Source organism: Bombina bombina, chromosome 3 (assembly GCF_027579735.1).
Source record: "Bombina bombina isolate aBomBom1 chromosome 3, aBomBom1.pri, whole genome shotgun sequence".
Classification (NCBI taxonomy): Eukaryota; Metazoa; Chordata; class Amphibia; order Anura; family Bombinatoridae; genus Bombina; species Bombina bombina.
In genome coordinates, this window is record NC_069501.1 from 1,277,409,973 (window position 1) to 1,277,428,765 (window position 18,793).

The following is an 18,793-nucleotide window of genomic DNA, read 5'->3' on the forward strand; positions in this document are numbered from 1 at the left end:
AAACAACTCCCCATCCGGATAGACTTGCGTCCGTAGTCACAATCTCCCAGGATGGTCTTAAGAAGCATGTCCCTAGGGACAGATCTGGCAGAGCCACCAAGGGAGGGTTTCTATCGACCGGCTGTCTAATACAATCTGTTGAGACAGATCTGAATGATTGCTGTTCCACTGCCTCAGCATGCACAGTTGTAAAGGTCTAAGACGGAACCTGGCAAAAGGAATGATGTCCATACAGGACACCATGAGACCAATCACTTCCATACACTGAGCCACAGAGGGACTCAAGGAGGTCCGGAGGACAAGACAAGCCGAAGTTAGCTTGCAATGTCTCTGGTCTGTTAGAAATATCCTCATGGATATGGAGTCTATTATAGTACAAAGGAATTCCACCCTGGTACTTGGGATAAGAGAACTCTTTTCCAAGTTTATCTTTGAGAATTCATCTGCAAGACGAAAGGATGGTGCTTGCACCAGAATACTGCCCAAGTATGGGGCTACTGCAGTACTCTGAGTTCTGGCAACGACTGGAAGAGCCCCCAGAACCTTTGTAAAGATTCTTGGAGCAGTAGCTAGGCCAAACGGAAGGGCAATGAACTGGTAGTGCTGGTCCAGGAATGCAAACCTCAGGAACTGAAAGTGTTCCGTGTGGATTGGAACATGAAGGTAAGCGTCCTTCAGATATATAGTAGTCATAAACTGGCCTTCCTGAATTAACCGATGGACCTTATCGTCTCCATCTTGAAGGAAGGGAAACTGAGAAATTTGTTTTAGCACCTTAGGTCTAGAATTGGACGGAATTGGGCATCCCTCTTTCCTTTTAGACAGATTCGAGAGAAGGAGTCTGCCCCTTGGGGGATGAGATTTGAAGCCTATCTTGTATCTCTGAGATACCACCTCCAGGACCCACGGATCCTGTATGTCCTTGAACCAGGCGTCTGAAAAAAAGAGACAGTCTGCCCCTACACAATCCGATCCTGGATCGGGGGTCGTCCCTTTATGCCGATTTGTTTTTGGCGGCCTTCTTATTCTGCTTGGATTTATTCCAGGACCGAGCCGACTTCCAAGTACTCTTGGGTTGCTCGAGCTTGGAGAATTGTTGTCGTTGGGATTTGTCAGAACGGAAATTAGAAGATTGTTCTTCTTATCTTGCGGTAGGAAGGCACCCTTGCCTCCGGTAACCGTAGAAATAATGGAGTCCAGGCATGGACCAAATAAAATCTTTCCCTTGAAGGGAAGAGAAAGGATTCTGGACTTAGAAGTCATATCCGCAGTCTTCAACCAGAGGCCTTTGCATTTAGGCGAATAATTTGCATGTTCGCATCACAGATAAAAGAATTAGCAATTCTCAGAGCTTTAATTCTGTCTTGAATATCCTCGAGGGGAGACTCCACCTCAATGAGTTCCGACAAAGAGCTCCGTCAACTGCACCCGCCAGTTGAAACAAAAATCCTGTATGTTGAAACATCTTTCTCAGAAAGGCTTCCACTTTCTTATCCATCGGCTCTCTGAACGAAGAACTATCTTCAAGAGGTATAGTAGTATGTTTAGCAAGCGTAGAGAGAGCAGCATCTACCTTAGGAATGGAACCCCACAAATCCAGTTGAGAGTCCGGGAACAACTTTTTAAAAGTAGACAAGGGGCAAAAGGAATAACCAATTCTTTCCCATTCGTTCTTAATAATGTTCGCAATCTTAACTGGCATAGGAAAAAGTCAAAGGAACTTTCCTGTCTTCGTAACTATCTAATTTAGGTATCATAGGTTCTTAAGGCAGCGCAACCTCTGGAACCTCTAACGTAGACAGAACCTCCTTTAATAAAAAACGCAAGTGCTTGATTTTAAATCTAAAGGACGGTTCCTCCGCAGCAGAAAGTTCACCCTCTGAAGCTACAGAGGTTAACTCATCATCGGATAACTGAGACATGCTGTAGAACAGAACACAGCCTCTCAAGTGTTACAGTCTTTTAGCAGCACTCCTGACATGGAATTGATTGAGAGAAAGCAGGCATTGAAACTCGTCAACACTGATTGGTTAGGAGCAGTTAGCAGTAGTCTGGATGGTTTTGCAGAAAAACTTTCCCTGCATCTCCACACTCTAACTTTCATCAATACTCTCACTGAGAGGTTGACATGACTACTTAAAGGGACAGTAAACACCAGCATTTTTGTTGTTTAAAAAGGTAGATAATCCCTTTATTACCCATTCCCCAGTTTTGCATAACCAACACAGTAATAAAAAACATAATTTATGCTTACCTGATAAATTTATTTCTCTTGTAGTGTATTCAGTCCACGGATCATCCATTACTTATGGGATATATTCCCTTCCCAACAGGAAGTTGCAAGAGGATCACCCAAAGCAGAGCTGCTATATAGCTCCTCCCCTCACATGTCATATCCAGTCATTCGACCAAAACAAGACAAGAAAGGAGAAACCATAGGGTGCAGTGGTGACTGAAGTTTTAATTAAAATTTAGATCTGCCTTAAAAAAAGACAGGGCGGGCCGTGGACTGAATACACTACAAGAGAAATAAATACTTTAGCTTTGGTATTGGTATCCCATAAGTAATGGATGACCCGTCAGTCCACGGGTCATCCATTACTTATGGGATACCAATACCAAAGCTAAAGTACACGGATGATGGGAGGGACAAGGCAGGAACTTAAACGGAAGGAACCACTGCCTGTAGAACCTTTCTCCCAAAAACAGCCTCCGAAGAAGCAAGTGTCAAATTTGTAAAATTTTGAAAAAGTGTGAAGCGAAGACCAAGTCGCAGCCTTACAAATCTGTTCAACAGAGGCCTCATTCTTAAAGGCCCAGGTGGAAGCCACAGCTCTAGTAGAATGAGCTGTAATTCTTTCAGGGGGCTGCTGTCCAGCAGTCTCATAGGCTAAACGTATTATACTACGAAGCCAAAAAGAGAGAGAGGTTGCCAAAGCTTTTTGACCTCTCCTCTGTCCAGAATAAACGACAAACAGGGAAGAAGTTTGACGAAAATCTTTAGTTGACTGTAAATAGAACTTCAGGGCACGGACTACGTCCAGATTATGCAAAAGACGTTCCTTCTTTGAAGAAGGATTAGGGCACAATGATGGGACAGCAATCTCTTGATTGATATTCCTGTTAGAAACTACCTTAGGTAAAAACCCAGGTTTAGTACGCAGAACTACCTTGTCTGAATGAAAAACCAGATAAGGAGAATCACAATGTAAAGCAGATAACTCAGAGACTCTTCGAGCCGAGGAAATAGCCATCAAAAACATAACTTTCCAAGATAAAAGCTTAATATCAATGGAATGAAGGGGTTCAAACGGAACACCTTGAAGAACTTTAAGAACCAAGTTTAAGCTCCACGGAGGAGCAACAGTTTTAAACACAGGCTTAATCCTAGCCAAAGCCTGACAAAAAGCCTGGACGTCTGGAACTTCTGCCAGACGCTTGTGCAAAAGGACAGAGCAGAAATCTGTCCCTTCAACGAACTAGCAGATAAGCCCTTTTCCAAACCCTCTTGTAGAAAGGACAATATCCTAGGAATCCTAACCTTACTCCATGAGTAACTCTTGGATTCGCACCAATATAAGTATTTACGCCATATCTTATGGTAGATTTTTCTGGTAACAGGCTTCCTTGCCTGTATTAAGGTATCAATAACTGACTCTGAGAAGCCACGCTTGGATAGGATCAAGCGTTCAATCTCCATGCAGTCAGCCTCAGAGAAATTAGATTTGGATGGTTGAAAGGACCTTGAATTAGAAGGTCCTGCCTCAGAGGTAGAGACCATGGTGGACAGGACGACATGTCCACTAGGTCTGCATACCAGGTCCTGCGTGGCCACGCAGGCGCTATCGGAATCACCGATGCTCTCTCCTGTTTGATCTTGGCAATCAGTCGAGGCAGCAATGGAAACGGTGGAAACACATAAGCCATGTTGAAGACCCAAGGGGCTGCCAGAGCATCTATCAGCGCCGCTCCCGGGTCCCTGGACCTGGATCCGTAACGAGGAAGCTTGGCGTTCTGGCGAGACGCCATGAGATCCAGTTCTGGTTTGCCCCAACGACGAATCAGTTGAGCGAACACCTCCGGATGAAGTTCCCACTCCCCCGGATGAAAAGTCTGGCGACTTAGAAAGTCCGCCTCCCAGTTCTCCACGCCTGGGATGTGGATTGCTGACAGGTGGCAAGAGTGAAACTCTGCCCAGCGAATTATCTTTGAGACTTCTAACATCGCTAGGGAACTTCTGGTTCCCCCTTGATGGTTGATGTAAGCCACAGTCGTGATGTTGTCCGACTGAAATCTGATGAACCTCAGTGTTGCTAACTGAGGCCAAGCTAGAAGAGCCTTGAATATTGCTCTTAATTCCAGAATATTTATTGGGAGGAGTTTCTCCTCCTGAGTCCATGATCCCTGAGCCTTCAGGGAGTTCCAGACTGCGCCCCAACCTAGAAGGCTGGCATCTGTTGTTACAGTCTGGCCTGCGAAAGGTCATGCCCTTGGACAGATGGACCCGAGAAAGCCACCAGAGAAGAGAATCTCTGGTCTCTTGATCCAGATTTAGAGGGGACAAATCTGAGTAATCCCCATTCCATTGACTTAGCATGCATAATTGCAGCGGTCTGAGATGCAGGCGCGCAAATGGCACTATGTCCATTGCCGCTACCATTAAGCCGATTACTTCCATGCACTGAGCCACTGACGGGCGTGGAATGGAATGAAGGACACGGCAAGCATTTAGAAGTTTTGACAACCTGGACTCCGTCAGGTAAATTTTCATCTCTACCGAATCTATAAGAGTCCCTAGGAAGGAGACTCTTGTGAGTGGTGATAGAGAACTCTTTTCCACGTTCACCTTCCACCCATGCGACCTCAGAAATGCCAGAACTATCTCTGTATGAGACTTGGCAATTTGAAAGCTTGACGCCTGTATCAGGATGTCGTCTAGATACGGAGCCACCGCTATGCCTCGCGGTCTTAGAACCGCCAGAAGTGAGCCCAGAACGTTTGTAAAGATTCTCGGGGCCGTAGCTAACCCGAAGGGAAGAGCTACAAACTGGTAATGCCTGTCTAGGAAGGCAAATCTTAGGTACCAATAATGATCTTTGTGAATCGGTATGTGAAGGTAGGCATCCTTTAGGTCCACTGTGGTCATGTACTGACCTTCTTGGATCATGGGTAGGATGGTTCGAATAGTTTCCATTTTGAATGATGGAACTCTTAGGAATTTGTTTAAGATCTTTAGGTCCAAGATTGGTCTGAAGGTTCCCTCTTTCTTGGGAACCACGAACAGATTTGAGTAAAATCCTTGCCCTTGTTCCGTCCGCGGAACTGGGTGGATCACCCCCATTACAAGGAGGTCTTGTACACAGCGTAGAAGTGCCTCTTTCTTTATTTGGTTTGCTGATAACCTTGAAAGATGAAATCTCCCTTGTGGAGGAGAAGCTTTGAAGTTCAGAAGATATCCCTGGGATATGATCTCCAACGCCCAGGGATCCTGGACATCTCTTGCCCACGCCTGGGCGAAGAGAGAAAGTCTGCCCCCCACTAGATCCGTTTCCGGATAGGGGGCAATCCCTTCATGCTGTTTTAGGGGCAGTAGTAGGTTTTCTGGCCTGCTTGCCCTTGTTCCAGGACTGGTTAGTTTTCCAGGCCTGTCTGTAACAAGCAACAGTTCCTTCCTGTTTTGGAGCGGAGGAAGTTGATGCTGCTCCTGCCTTGAAGTTTCGAAAGGCACGAAAATTGGACGATTTGGCCCTGTCCTGAGGAAGGGTATGACCCTTACCTCCAGTAATGTCAGCGATAATTTCTTTCAAGCCAGGCCCGAATAAGTTTTGCCCCTTGAAAGGAATATTAAGCAATTTAGATTTAGAAGTCACGTCAGCTGACCAGGATTTAAGCCATAGCGCTCTGCGCGCCTGGATGGCGAATCCGGAGTTCTTAGCCGTTAGTTTAGTTAAATGTACAATGGCATCAGAAACAAATGCATTAGCTAGCTTAAGTGCTTTAAGCTTATCCATAATTTCATCCAATGGAGCTGTGTGAATGGCCTCTTCTAGAGACTCAAACCAGAATGCCGCAGCAGCAGTGACAGGCGCAATGCATGCAAGGGGCTGTAAGATAAAACCTTGTTGAACAAACATTTTCTTAAGGTAACCTTCTAATTTTTTATCCATTGGATCCAAAAAAGCACAACTATCCTCCACCGGGATAGTGGTACGCTTAGCTAAAGTAGAAACTGCTCCCTCCACCTTGGGGACCGTTTGCCATAAGTCCCGTGTAGTGGCGTCTATTGGAAACATTTTCCTAAATATAGGAGGTGGGGAAAAGGGCACACCAGGTCTATCCCACTCCTTGCTAATAATTTCTGTAAGCCTTTTAGGTATAGGAAAAACGTCAGTACACACCGGCACCGCATAGTATCTATCCAGCCTACATAATTTCTCTGGAATTGCAACTGTATTACAGTCATTCAGAGCCGCTAAAACCTCCCCTAGCAATACACGGAGGTTCTCAAGCTTAAATTTAAAATTAGAAATCTCTGAATCCGGTTTCCCTGGATCAGATCCGTCACCCACAGAATGAAGCTCTCCGTCCTCATGTTCTGCAAACTGTGACGCAGTATCAGACATGGCTCTCACAGCACCAGCGCGCTCTGTCCTTATCCCAGAGCTATCGCGCTTGCCTCTTAATTCTGGCAATTTAGATAATACTTCTGTCAGGGTATTATTCATAATAGTGGCCATGTCTTGTAAAGTGATTTGTATGGGCGTCCCTGATGTACTTGGCGCCACAATATCACGCGCCTCCTGAGCGGGAGGTGAAGGTACTGACACGTGAGGAGAGTTAGTCGGCATAACTTCCCCCTCGTCGTCTGGTGATAATTCTTTTATAGATAAAGACTGACCTTATTTAAAGTGAAATCAATACATTTAGTACACATATTTCTATGGGGCTCCACACTGGCCTTCAAACATAATGAACAAACAGATTCATCTGTGTCAGACATGTTTAAACAGACTAGCAATAAGACTAGCAAGCTTGGAAAACACTTTGAAGATTCTTCTTCCAAATACTGCCTGAGAAAAAAACAGCACACTCCGGTGCCATTTAAAAATAACAAACTTTTGATTGAAGAAATAATTAAGTATAAAACACCACTCTCTTCTCCCGACCTCCATCTATGTTGAGAGTTGCAAGAGAATGACTGGATATGACATGTGAGGGGAGGAGCTATATAGCAGCTCTGCTTTGGGTGATCCTCTTGCAAATTCCTGTTGGGAAGGGAATATATCCCATAAGTAATGGATGACCCGTGGACTGAATACACTTAACAAGAGAAATATACTTTTTACCTCTGTATATGCCTCTGCAAACTGCCCCCTTATTTCAGTTCTTTTGACAGACTTGCATTTTTAGCCAATCAGTGCTGACTCCTAGGAGCTTCACGTGCCTGAGCTCAATGTTATCTATATGAAACACATGAAATAATGCCCTCTAGTGGTGAAAAACTGTCAAAATGCTTTGATTAGAGGTGGCCTTCAAGGACTAAGAAATTAGCATATGAACCTCCTAGGTTTAGCTTTCAACTAAGAATACCAACAGAACAAAGCAAAATTGGTAATAAAAGTAAATTGGAAAGTTACATGCCCTATTTAAATCATGAAAGTATTTTTTTTACTTTACTGTCCCTTTAAAACTCCTATCGAGAAGGGCAGATACCCTTTTTCAGGACTCTCCGAATCTTCTGACACTTCTCTGCCTCCTCCTAAAGTGACGAAAGGCAAAGAATGACTGGGGTAATGAGGAAGTGGGAGGGATATTTAAGCCTTTGGCTGGAGTGTCTTTGCACCCTCCTGGTGGCTAGGTGTTGTATTTCCCAACAGAAAGGAATGAAGTCGTGGACTCTCCCTATCTTAAGAAGGAAATAATATTTATTTCCTTTCTGAAATGCCATTGTTCATATTAAACGTCATCTCATTAAATAAAGGTGTGAGTGTGTGTATTTTAATGAAGAGGACCTAGTAAAAAACATAATTTATGCTTACCTGATAAATTCCTTTCTTCTGTTGTGTGATCAGTCCACGGGTCATCATTACTTCTGGGATATTATCTGCTCCCCTACAGGAAGTGCAAGAGGATTCACCCAGCAGAGTTGCTATATAGCTCCTCCCCTCTACGTCACCTCCAGTCATTCGACCAAAGACCAACGAGAAAGGAGAAGCCAAGGGTGTAGTGGTGACTGGAGTATAATTTAAAAAATATTTACCTGCCTTAAAAAACAGGGCGGGCCGTGGACTGATCACACAACAGAAGAAAGGAATTTATCAGGTAAGCATAAATTATGTTTTCTTCTGTTATGTGTGATCAGTCCACGGGTCATCATTACTTCTGGGATACCAATACCAAAGCAAAAGTACACGGATGACGGGAGGGATAGGCAGGCTCATTATACAGAAGGAACCACTGCCTGAAGAACCTTTCTCCCAAAAATAGCCTCCGAAGAAGCAAAAGTGTCAAATTTGTAAAATTTGGAAAAAGTATGAAGCGAAGACCAAGTTGCAGCCTTGCAAATCTGTTCAACAGAGGCCTCATTCTTAAAGGCCCAAGTGGAAGCCACAGCTCTAGTAGAATGAGCTGTAATTCTTTCAGGAGGCTGCTGTCCAGCAGTCTCATAGGCTAAACGAATTATGCTACGAAGCCAGAAGGAGAGAGAGGTAGCCGAAGCCTTATGACCTCTCCTCTGACCAGAGTACACGACAAACAGGGAAGACGTTTGTCGAAAATCCTTAGTTGCCTGCAAGTAGAACTTGAGGGCACGAACTACATCCAGATTGTGTAGAAGACGTTCCTTCTTTGAAGAAGGATTTGGACACAAGGATGGAACAACAATCTCTTGATTGATATTCCTGTTAGTGACTACCTTAGGTAAGAACCCAGGTTTAGTACGCAGAACTACCTTGTCTGAGTGAAAGATCAGATAAGGAGAATCACAATGTAAGGCTGATAACTCAGAGACTCTTCGAGCCGAGGAAATAGCCATTAAAAACAGAACTTTCCAAGATAACAATTTTATATCAATGGAATGAAGGGGTTCAAACGGAACACCCTGTAAAACGTTAAGAACTAAGTTTAAACTCCATGGCGGAGCAACAGTTTTAAACACAGGCTTGATCCTAGCTAAAGCCTGACAAAAGGCCTGGACGTCTGGATTTTCTGACAGACGCCTGTGTAACAAGATGGACAGAGCTGAGATCTGTCCCTTTAATGAGCTAGCCGATAGACCCTTTTCTAAACCTTCTTGTAGAAAGGACAATATCCTAGGAATCCTAACCTTACTCCAGGAGTAATCTTTGGATTCACACCAGTATAGGTATTTACGCCATATCTTATGGTAAATCCTTCTGGTAACAGGCTTCCTAGCCTGTATCAGGGTATCAATAACCGACTCAGAAAAACCACGTTTTGATAAAATCAATATATAAGTCTCACAGCTCTGCTGAGAGAATCTACCTCCCTCCAAAGAAGTTTGAAGACCCCTGAGTTCTGTTAGAGATGAACCGGATCATGCAGGAAATACAAGAGTAACTGACTGGAAATTTTTGATGCGTAGCAAAGAGCGCCAAAAACGGCCCCTCCCCCTCACACACAGCAGTGAGAGAGAAACGAAACTGTCACAATTAAAACAAGCAACTGCCAAGTGGAAAAATAATGCCCAAATATTTATTCACTCAGTACCTCAGAAAATGCAAACGATTCTACATTCCAGCAAAAACGTTTAACATAATAAATACCTATTAAAAGGTTTAATGTACTTTTAACAGAGTAATTCCGGTGAAATACCATCCCCAGAATACTAAAGTGTAGAGTATACATACATGTCATTATAACGGTATGGCAGGATTTTCTCATCAATTCCATTCAGAAAATAAAAACTGCTACATACCTCAATGCAGATTTATCTGCCCGCTGTCCCCTGATCTGAAGCTTTTACCTCCCTCAGATGGCCGAGAAACAGCAATATGATCTTAACTACTCCGGTTAAAATCATAGTAAAAAACTCTGGTAGATTCTTCTTCAAACTCTGCCAGAGAGGCAATAACACGCTCCGGTGCTATTGTAAAATAACAAACTTTTGATTGAAGTTATAAAAACTAAGTATAATCACCATAGTCCTCTCACACGTCCTATCTAGTCTTTGGGTGCAAGAGAATGACTGGGGGTGACGTAGAGGGGAGGAGCTATATAGCAACTCTGCTGGGTGAATCCTCTTGCACTTCCTGTAGGGGAGCAGATAATATCCCAGAAGTAATGATGACCCGTGGACTGATCACACATAACAGAAGAAATAAAATCTATGCTTACCTGATAAATTGATTTCTTTCATGATGGTGAGGGCCCACGATCCATCACATGGCTCGAGTCCTACAGGACAGCTAAGCAGCTACAGTCTGAAAGTCCGTAGCTGCTTAGATGCCCAAGATACAGGCTTCTAAGCAGCATGCCCCCTGCTCCTATACTTAACATTGTTAAGTATAAATAAAGTTGCGCGGTGACGTCATCACGTTATTGCGCAGTGACGTCATCACGTTATTGCGCAGTGACGTCACCACGCAAAATGGGAAGCCCCGGCGATGCTTGTCACTCTACAGGCACGATCGCCGGGGTAGGAGCGGGTGGGAGCCCCCATATCTCCCTCAAGGTGGGAGAGTGCTAGTGACGGCTCTGAGCCGTCATTAGCACCAGAGTGGGAAACTCTGTGACGGTTCAGAGCCGTCATTAGCACTCAAAGGGTTAAACCTCCTACTGTACAGAGTGTGTCTCTGCTTTACAAAGATCATTTGCCAGCAGTGTTAGCAGAAATTTTATGTGTGTCCAAACACCAGATACCAAAATATGCAAAACTCTAAACACTTACCCAGAAAACTATCCTTCTCTGTCTTACATGCCGGGTCCATCCCAGCCAGGAGGCTCTAAAATAAAGGAAAGCTCATTAGACTAATCCGTTAGCATGTAATGGTGTATCTCATACAGCAAGTCAGTAAATCATTTTACCTCTGAGTGTAAGAACACGACAAGAGATTCCTTATGTCAGTAAATCATATTACCTCTGAGTGTAAGAACACGACAAGAGATTCCTTATGTCAGTAAATCATATTACCTCTGAGTGTAAGAACACGACAAGAGATTCCTTATGTCAGTAAATCATATTACCTCTGAGTGTAAGAGCAAGACAAGAGATTCCTTATGTCAGTAAATCATATTACCTCTGAGTGTAAGAGCAAGACAAGAGATTCCTTATGTCAGTAAATCATATTACCTCTGAGTGTAAGAGCAAGACAAGAGATTCCTTATGTCAGTAAATCATATTACCTCTGAGTGTAAGAGCAAGACAAGAGATTCCTTATGTCAGTAAATCATATTACCTCTGAGTGTAAGTGCACGACTAGAGATTCCTTATGTCAGTAAATCATATTACCTCTGAGTGTAAGTGCACGACAAGAGATTCCTTATGTCAGTAAATCATATTACCTCTGAGTGTAATTGCACGACTAGAGATTCCTTATGTCAGTAAATCATATTACCTCTGAGTGTAAGAACACGACTAGAGATTCCTTATGTCAGTAAATCATATTACCTCTGAGTGTAAGAACACGACTAGAGATTCCTTATGTCAGTAAATCATATTACCTCTGAGTGTAAGAACACGACAAGAGATTCCTTATGTCAGTAAATCATATTACCTCTGAGTGTAAGAACACGACTAGAGATTCCTTATGTCAGTAAATCATATTACCTCTGAGTGTAAGAACACGACAAGAGATTCCTTATGTCAGTAAATCATATTACCTCTGAGTGTAAGAACACGACTAGAGATTCCTTATGTCAGTAAATCATATTACCTCTGAGTGTAAGAACACGACAAGAGATTCCTTATGTCAGTAAATCATATTACCTCTGAGTGTAAGTGCACGACTAGAGATTCCTTATGTCAGTAAATCATATTACCTCTGAGTGTAAGTGCACGACTAGAGATTCCTTATGTCAGTAAATCATATTACCTCTGAGTGTAAGAGCAAGACAAGAGATTCCTTATGTCAGTAAATCATATTACCTCTGAGTGTAAGAACACGACAAGAGATTCCTTATGTCAGTAAATCATATTACCTCTGAGTGTAAGAACACGACAAGAGATTCCTTATGTCAGTAAATCATATTACCTCTGAGTGTAAGAGCAAGACAAGAGATTCCTTATGTCAGTAAATCATATTACCTCAGAGTGTAAGAGCAAGACAAGAGATTCCTTATGTCAGTAAATCATATTACCTCTGAGTGTAAGTGCACGACTAGAGATTCCTTATGTCAGTAAATCATATTACCTCTGAGTGTAAGAACACGACTAGAGATTCCTTATGTCAGTAAATCATATTACCTCTGAGTGTAAGAACAAGACAAGAGATTCCTTATGTCAGTAAATCATATTACCTCTGAGTGTAAGAACACGACAAGAGATTCCTTATGTCAGTAAATCATATTACCTCTGAGTGTAAGTGCACGACTAGAGATTCCTTATGTCAGTAAATCATATTACCTCTGAGTGTAAGATCACGACAAGAGATTCCTTATGTCAGTAAATCATATTACCTCTGAGTGTAAGTGCACGACTAGAGATTCCTTATGTCAGTAAATCATATTACCTCTGAGTGTAAGTGCACGACTAGAGATTCCTTATGTCAGTAAATCATATTACCTCTGAGTGTAAGAACACAACAAGAGATTCCTTATGTCAGTAAATCATATTACCTCTGAGTGTAAGAGCAAGACAAGAGATTCCTTATGTCAGTAAATCATATTACCTCTGAGTGTAAGTGCACGACTAGAGATTCCTTATGTCAGTAAATCATATTACCTCTGAGTGTAAGTGCACGACTAGAGATTCCTTATGTCAGTAAATCATATTACCTCTGAGTGTAAGAGCAAGACAAGAGATTCCTTATGTCAGTAAATCATATTACCTCTGAGTGTAAGAGCAAGACAAGAGATTCCTTATGTCAGTAAATCATATTACCTCTGAGTGTAAGAACACGACAAGAGATTCCTTATGTCAGTAAATCATATTACCTCTGAGTGTAAGTGCACGACTAGAGATTCCTTATGTCAGTAAATCATATTACCTCTGAGTGTAAGTGCACGACTAGAGATTCCTTATGTCAGTAAATCATATTACCTCTGAGTGTAAGAACACGACAAGAGATTCCTTATGTCAGTAAATCATATTACCTCTGAGTGTAAGTGCACGACTAGAGATTCCTTATGTCAGTAAATCATATTACCTCTGAGTGTAAGAACACGACAAGAGATTCCTTATGTCAGTAAATCATATTACCTCTGAGTGTAAGTGCACGACTAGAGATTCCTTATGTCAGTAAATCATATTACCTCTGAGTGTAAGTGCACGACTAGAGATTCCTTATGTCAGTAAATCATATTACCTCTGAGTGTAAGAACACGACTAGAGATTCCTTATGTCAGTAAATCATATTACCTCTGAGTGTAAGTGCACGACAAGAGATTCCTTATGTCAGTAAATCATATTACCTCTGAGTGTAAGTGCACGACTAGAGATTCCTTATGTCAGTAAATCATATTACCTCTGAGTGTAAGTGCACGACTAGAGATTCCTTATGTCAGTAAATCATATTACCTCTGAGTGTAAGAACACGACTAGAGATTCCTTATGTCAGTAAATCATATTACCTCTGAGTGTAAGTGCACGACTAGAGATTCCTTATGTCAGTAAATCATATTACCTCTGAGTGTAAGTGCACGACTAGAGATTCCTTATCTCAGTTATATTAATATACTTTTTACCTCCGTGATTACCTTGTATCTAAGACTCTGCAGACTGCTCCTTATCTCAGTTATATTAATATACTTTTTACCTCCGTGATTACCTTGTATCCAAGCCTCTGCAGACTGCCCCTTATCTCAGTTATATTAATATACGTTTTACCTCTGTGATTACCCTGTATCTAAGCCTCTGCAGACTGCTCCTTATCTCAGTTATAGTAATACACTTTTTACCTCTGTGATTACCCTGTATCCAAGCCTCTGCAGACTGCCCCTTATCTCAGTTATATTAATATACTTTTTACATCTGTGATTACCTTGTATCTAAGACTCTGCAGACTGCTCCCTATCTCAGTTATATTAATATACTTTTTACCTCTGTGATTACCTTGTATCTAAGCCTCTGCAGACTGCTCCTTATCTCAGTTGTATTAATATACTTTTACCTCTGTGATTACCTTGTATCTAAGCCTCTGCAGACTGCCCCTTATCTCAGTTATATTAATATACTTTTTACCTCTGTGATTACCTTGTATCTAAGACTCTGCAGACTGCTCCTTATCTCAGTTATATTAATATACTTTTTACCTCTGTGATTACCTTGTATCTAAGCCTCTGCAGACTGCCCCTTATCTCAGTTATATTAATACACTTTTTACCTCTGTGATTACCCTGTATCTAAGCCTCTGCAGACTGCACCTTATCTCAGTTATATTAATACACTTTTTACCTCTGTGATTACCCTGTATCTAAGCCTCTGCAGACTGCACCTTATCTCAGTTATATTAATATACTTTTTACCTCTGTGATAACCTTGTATCTAAACCTCTGCAGACTGCCCCCTTATCTCAGTTATATTAATATACTTTTTACCTCTGTGATTACCTTGTATCTAAGCCTCTGCAGACTGCCCCTTATCTCAGTTATATTAATATACTTTTTACCTCTGTGATAACCTTGAATCTAAGCCTCTGCAGACTGCCCCTTATCTCAGTTATATTAATATACTTTTTACCTCTGTGATTACCTTGTATCTAAGCCTCTGCAGACTGCACCTTATCTCAGTTATATTAATACACTTTTTACCTCTGTGATTACCCTGTATCTAAGCCTCTGCAGACTGCACCTTATCTCAGTTATATTAATATACTTTTTACCTCTGTGATTACCTTGTATCTAAGACTCTGCAGACTGCTCCTTATCTCAGTTATATTAATATACTTTTTACCTCTCTGATTACCTTGTATCTAAGCCTCTGCAGACTGCCCCCTTATTTCAGTTATATTAATATACTTTTACCTCTGTGATTACTTTGTATCTAAGCCTCTGCAGACTGACCCTTATCTTAGTTATATTAATACACTTTTTACCTCTGTGATTACCTTGTATCTAAGCCTCTGCAGACTGCCCCTTATCTCAGTTATATTAATACACTTTTTACCTCTGTGATTACCTTGTATCTAAGCCTCTACAGACTGCTCCTTATCTCAGTTATATTAATATACTTTTTACCTCTGTGATTACCTTGTATCTAAGCCTCTGCAGACTGCTCCTTATCTCAGTTATATTAATATACTTTTTACCTCTGTGATTACCCTGTATCTAAGCCTCTGCAGACTGCACCTTATCTCAGTTATATTAATACACTTTTTACCTCTGTGATTACCCTGTATCTAAGCCTCTGCAGACTGCACCTTATCTCAGTTATATTAATACACTTTTTACCTCTGTGATTACCCTGTATCTAAGCCTCTGCAGACTACACCTTATTTCAGTTATATTAATATACTTTTTACCTCTGTGATTACCCTGTATCTAAGCCTCTGCAGACTGCACCTTATCTCAGTTATATTAATATACTTTTTACCTCTGTGATTATCTTGTATCTAAACCTCTGCAGACTGCCCCCTTATTTCAGTTATATTAATATAATTTGTACCTCTGTGATTACCTTGTATCTAAGCCTCTGCAGACTGCTCCTTATCTCAGTTATATTAATATACTTTTTACCTCTGTGATTACCTTGTATCTAAACCTCTGCAGACTGCCCCCTTATCTCAGTTATATTAATATACTTTTTACCTCTGTGATTACCTTGTATCTAAGCCTCTGCAGACTGCACCTTATCTCAGTTATATTAATATACTTTTTACCTCTGTGATAACCTTGTATCTAAACCTCTGCAGACTGCCCCCTTATCTCAGTTATATTAATATACTTTTTACCTCTGTGATTACCTTGTATCTAAGCCTCTGCAGACTGCCCCTTATCTCAGTTATATTAATATACTTTTTACCTCTGTGATAACCTTGAATCTAAGCCTCTGCAGACTGCCCCTTATCTCAGTTATATTAATATACTTTTTACCTCTGTGATAACCTTGTATCTAAGCCTCTGCAGACTGCTCATTGATCACTATTTTTTATTTATTATTTATTGACTTGCGTTTTAGCAAATTAGTGCTGTCTTGTGCCTAATCTTAAATAACTCCTCGGGCATGAAAACAATGTTATCTATATGGCCACATGAATTAGTGCTGTCTAAAAGTAGTGCACGGGGTGAGCACAATGTTACCTATATGGCCTACATGAACTAGCAGTCTCCTGTTGTGAAATGAAATACAAAATCATGTGATAAGAGGCTGTCTGTAGTGGCTTAGAAAAAGGCAGAAATTTAGAGGTTTAAAGTATTATAAAGTATATTAATCTAACAATGTTGGTTGTGCAGAGCTGGGTAATGGGTAGTAAAGAACGTTGTCTATCTTTTAAAAGAATAACAATGTTGGTGTTGACTGTCCCTTTAAAATAATTCGAGAGAAGGAGCTTTAGAAAACAAACAACAGCTTCTACTCTGGCACAGTGGAAGTGATCGAGTGCTGGTTTATCCGAGCCATTAGGCCTGGCAGAGATTAGAGACGTCGGTGTATTATTATTATATGATGGACTCTTCGGTACAACTGGCTTCACGTTGAGTAACAGAGACTTTATTATTGGGTTTGGTAACTTGACGTATAAAACCCCCGCCATCTTTGGATTCTACAACTGCCTTATACTCATTACTTTCAGTTTTTAGCTTCAGTTTATGTTTCAAACTCCTATTTAATGTAATTCCTTTTAGGTTATGTCTAATATTTGCTGTACTTTTGTTTATCTAAATGTTATAACATATTAATTAAAAAGCGATATTTCAAATAATTACTTTTGTAAATAAGAAAAAACACACTAAATTTATGCTTACCTGATAAATGTATTTCTCTCTCGACACGGTGAGTCCACGGAATCATCAATTACTGTTGGGAATATGACTCCTGGCCAGCAAGAGGAGGCAAAGAGCACCACAGCAGAGCTGTTAAAGGGACAGTCTAGGCCAAAATAAACTTTCATGATTCAGATAGAACATGTAATTTTAAACAATTTTCCAATTTACTTTTATCACCAATTTTGCTTTGTTCTCTTGGTATTCTTAGTTGAAAGCTTAACCTAAGAGGTTCATATACTAATTTCTTAGACCTTGAAGCCCACCTCTTTCAGATTGCATTTTAACAGTTTTTCACCACTAGAGGGTGTTAGTTCATGTATTTCATATAGATAACACTGTGCTTGTGCACGTGAAGTAATCTGGGAGCAGGCACTGATTGGCTAAACTGCAAGTCTGTCAAAAGAACTGAAATAAAGGGGCAGTTTGCAGAGGCTTAGATACAAGATAATCACAGAGGTTAAAGTATATTATTATAACTGTGTTGGTTATGCAAAACTGGGAAATGGGTAATAAAGGGATTATCTATCTTTTAAAACAATAAAAATTCTGGTGTAGAATGTCCCTTTAAGTATCACTTCCCTTCCCACAACCCCAGTCATTCGACCGCAGAAAAAAGGAGAGAAAGGAAATAACACAAGGTGCAGAGGTGCCTGAGGTTTATATAAATAAAACTGTCTGAAAAAAAACAGGGAGGGCCGTGGACTCACAAAGTCAAGAAAGAAAGAAATCAGGTAAGCATACATTTTGGTTTCTTTCTTATGACACGGTGAGTCCACGGGATCATCAATTACTGTTGGGAATCAATACCCAAGCTATAGGACACAGATGATTAGGGAGGGACAAGACAACAAACTAAACAGAAGGCACCACTGCTTGCAGAACCTTTCTCCCAAAGAAGCCTCAGCCGAGGCAAAAGAATAAAATTTATAGATTTTGAAAATAAGCGCAAGGAAGACCAAGTCGCAACCTTGCCAATCTGTGCCACAGAGACCTCAATCTTGAGGACTCGAGAAGAAGAAACAGCCCACGTGGAATGGACTGTAAATACCTCAGGAGGCTGCTGTCCAGCAGTCTCACATGCCAAATGATAATACTTCTCCACCGGAAAGAAAGAGAAGATGCAGAAGCTTTACCCGAAAGGCAAACAAGCAATGCAGAAAACAAAACATTTTTAGTCACCTGCAAAAAGAGTTTACTAGCCCGCACAACTTGTAAGTTGTGCAACAAACGTTCCTCATGAGAAGGTTGGAATAGGACAGAGAGAAGGAACAAACATTTTCTGAAATTTTTTTGTCCGAACAACCTTAGAAAGAAAACCAAACTTGGTACTAAAAAACCTTAACTGCATAAAAAACATGAGATAAGGAGAATCACACTGCAACCTCAGAGTTCAGAAACCCTCCGAGCAGAGAATTAGCCGAAATAAACAAAAACCTCCCCAAGATAAAACTTAACATCTAAGGGAAGCGAAGGCTCCACGGAGCCTGCAGAAAAACCTTAAGAACAAGATTTTAATACAGGCCTGATCCTGACCAAGGCCAGGCCAAGGATTGACCATCCGGCACGTCCACAATGCGAATGAGCAGCAGAGCGGATAGCGCAGAATCTGAACTTTGAGGGTACTGATAGTTAACCTCTCTCAAGGCCTCCCGGAGAAAAAGACAAGATCCTCGGGATCTCGACCATACTCCAA

General features: G+C 41.3%; 1 protein-coding gene across 3 annotated transcripts in view; it reads right to left on the reverse strand.

Moving 5' to 3' along the window:
- LOC128654737 (zinc finger protein 420) overlaps positions 1-18,793 on the reverse strand; it is a 193,939-nt gene that overhangs the window by 23,431 nt on the left and 151,715 nt on the right. For all 3 annotated transcript variants that reach the window (XM_053708834.1, XM_053708832.1, XM_053708833.1), the window contains exon 9: positions 10,910-10,964. In XM_053708834.1, coding sequence (XP_053564809.1) covers positions 10,910-10,964 — 55 coding nt within the window. The remainder of the gene's footprint in view (positions 1-10,909; positions 10,965-18,793) is intronic.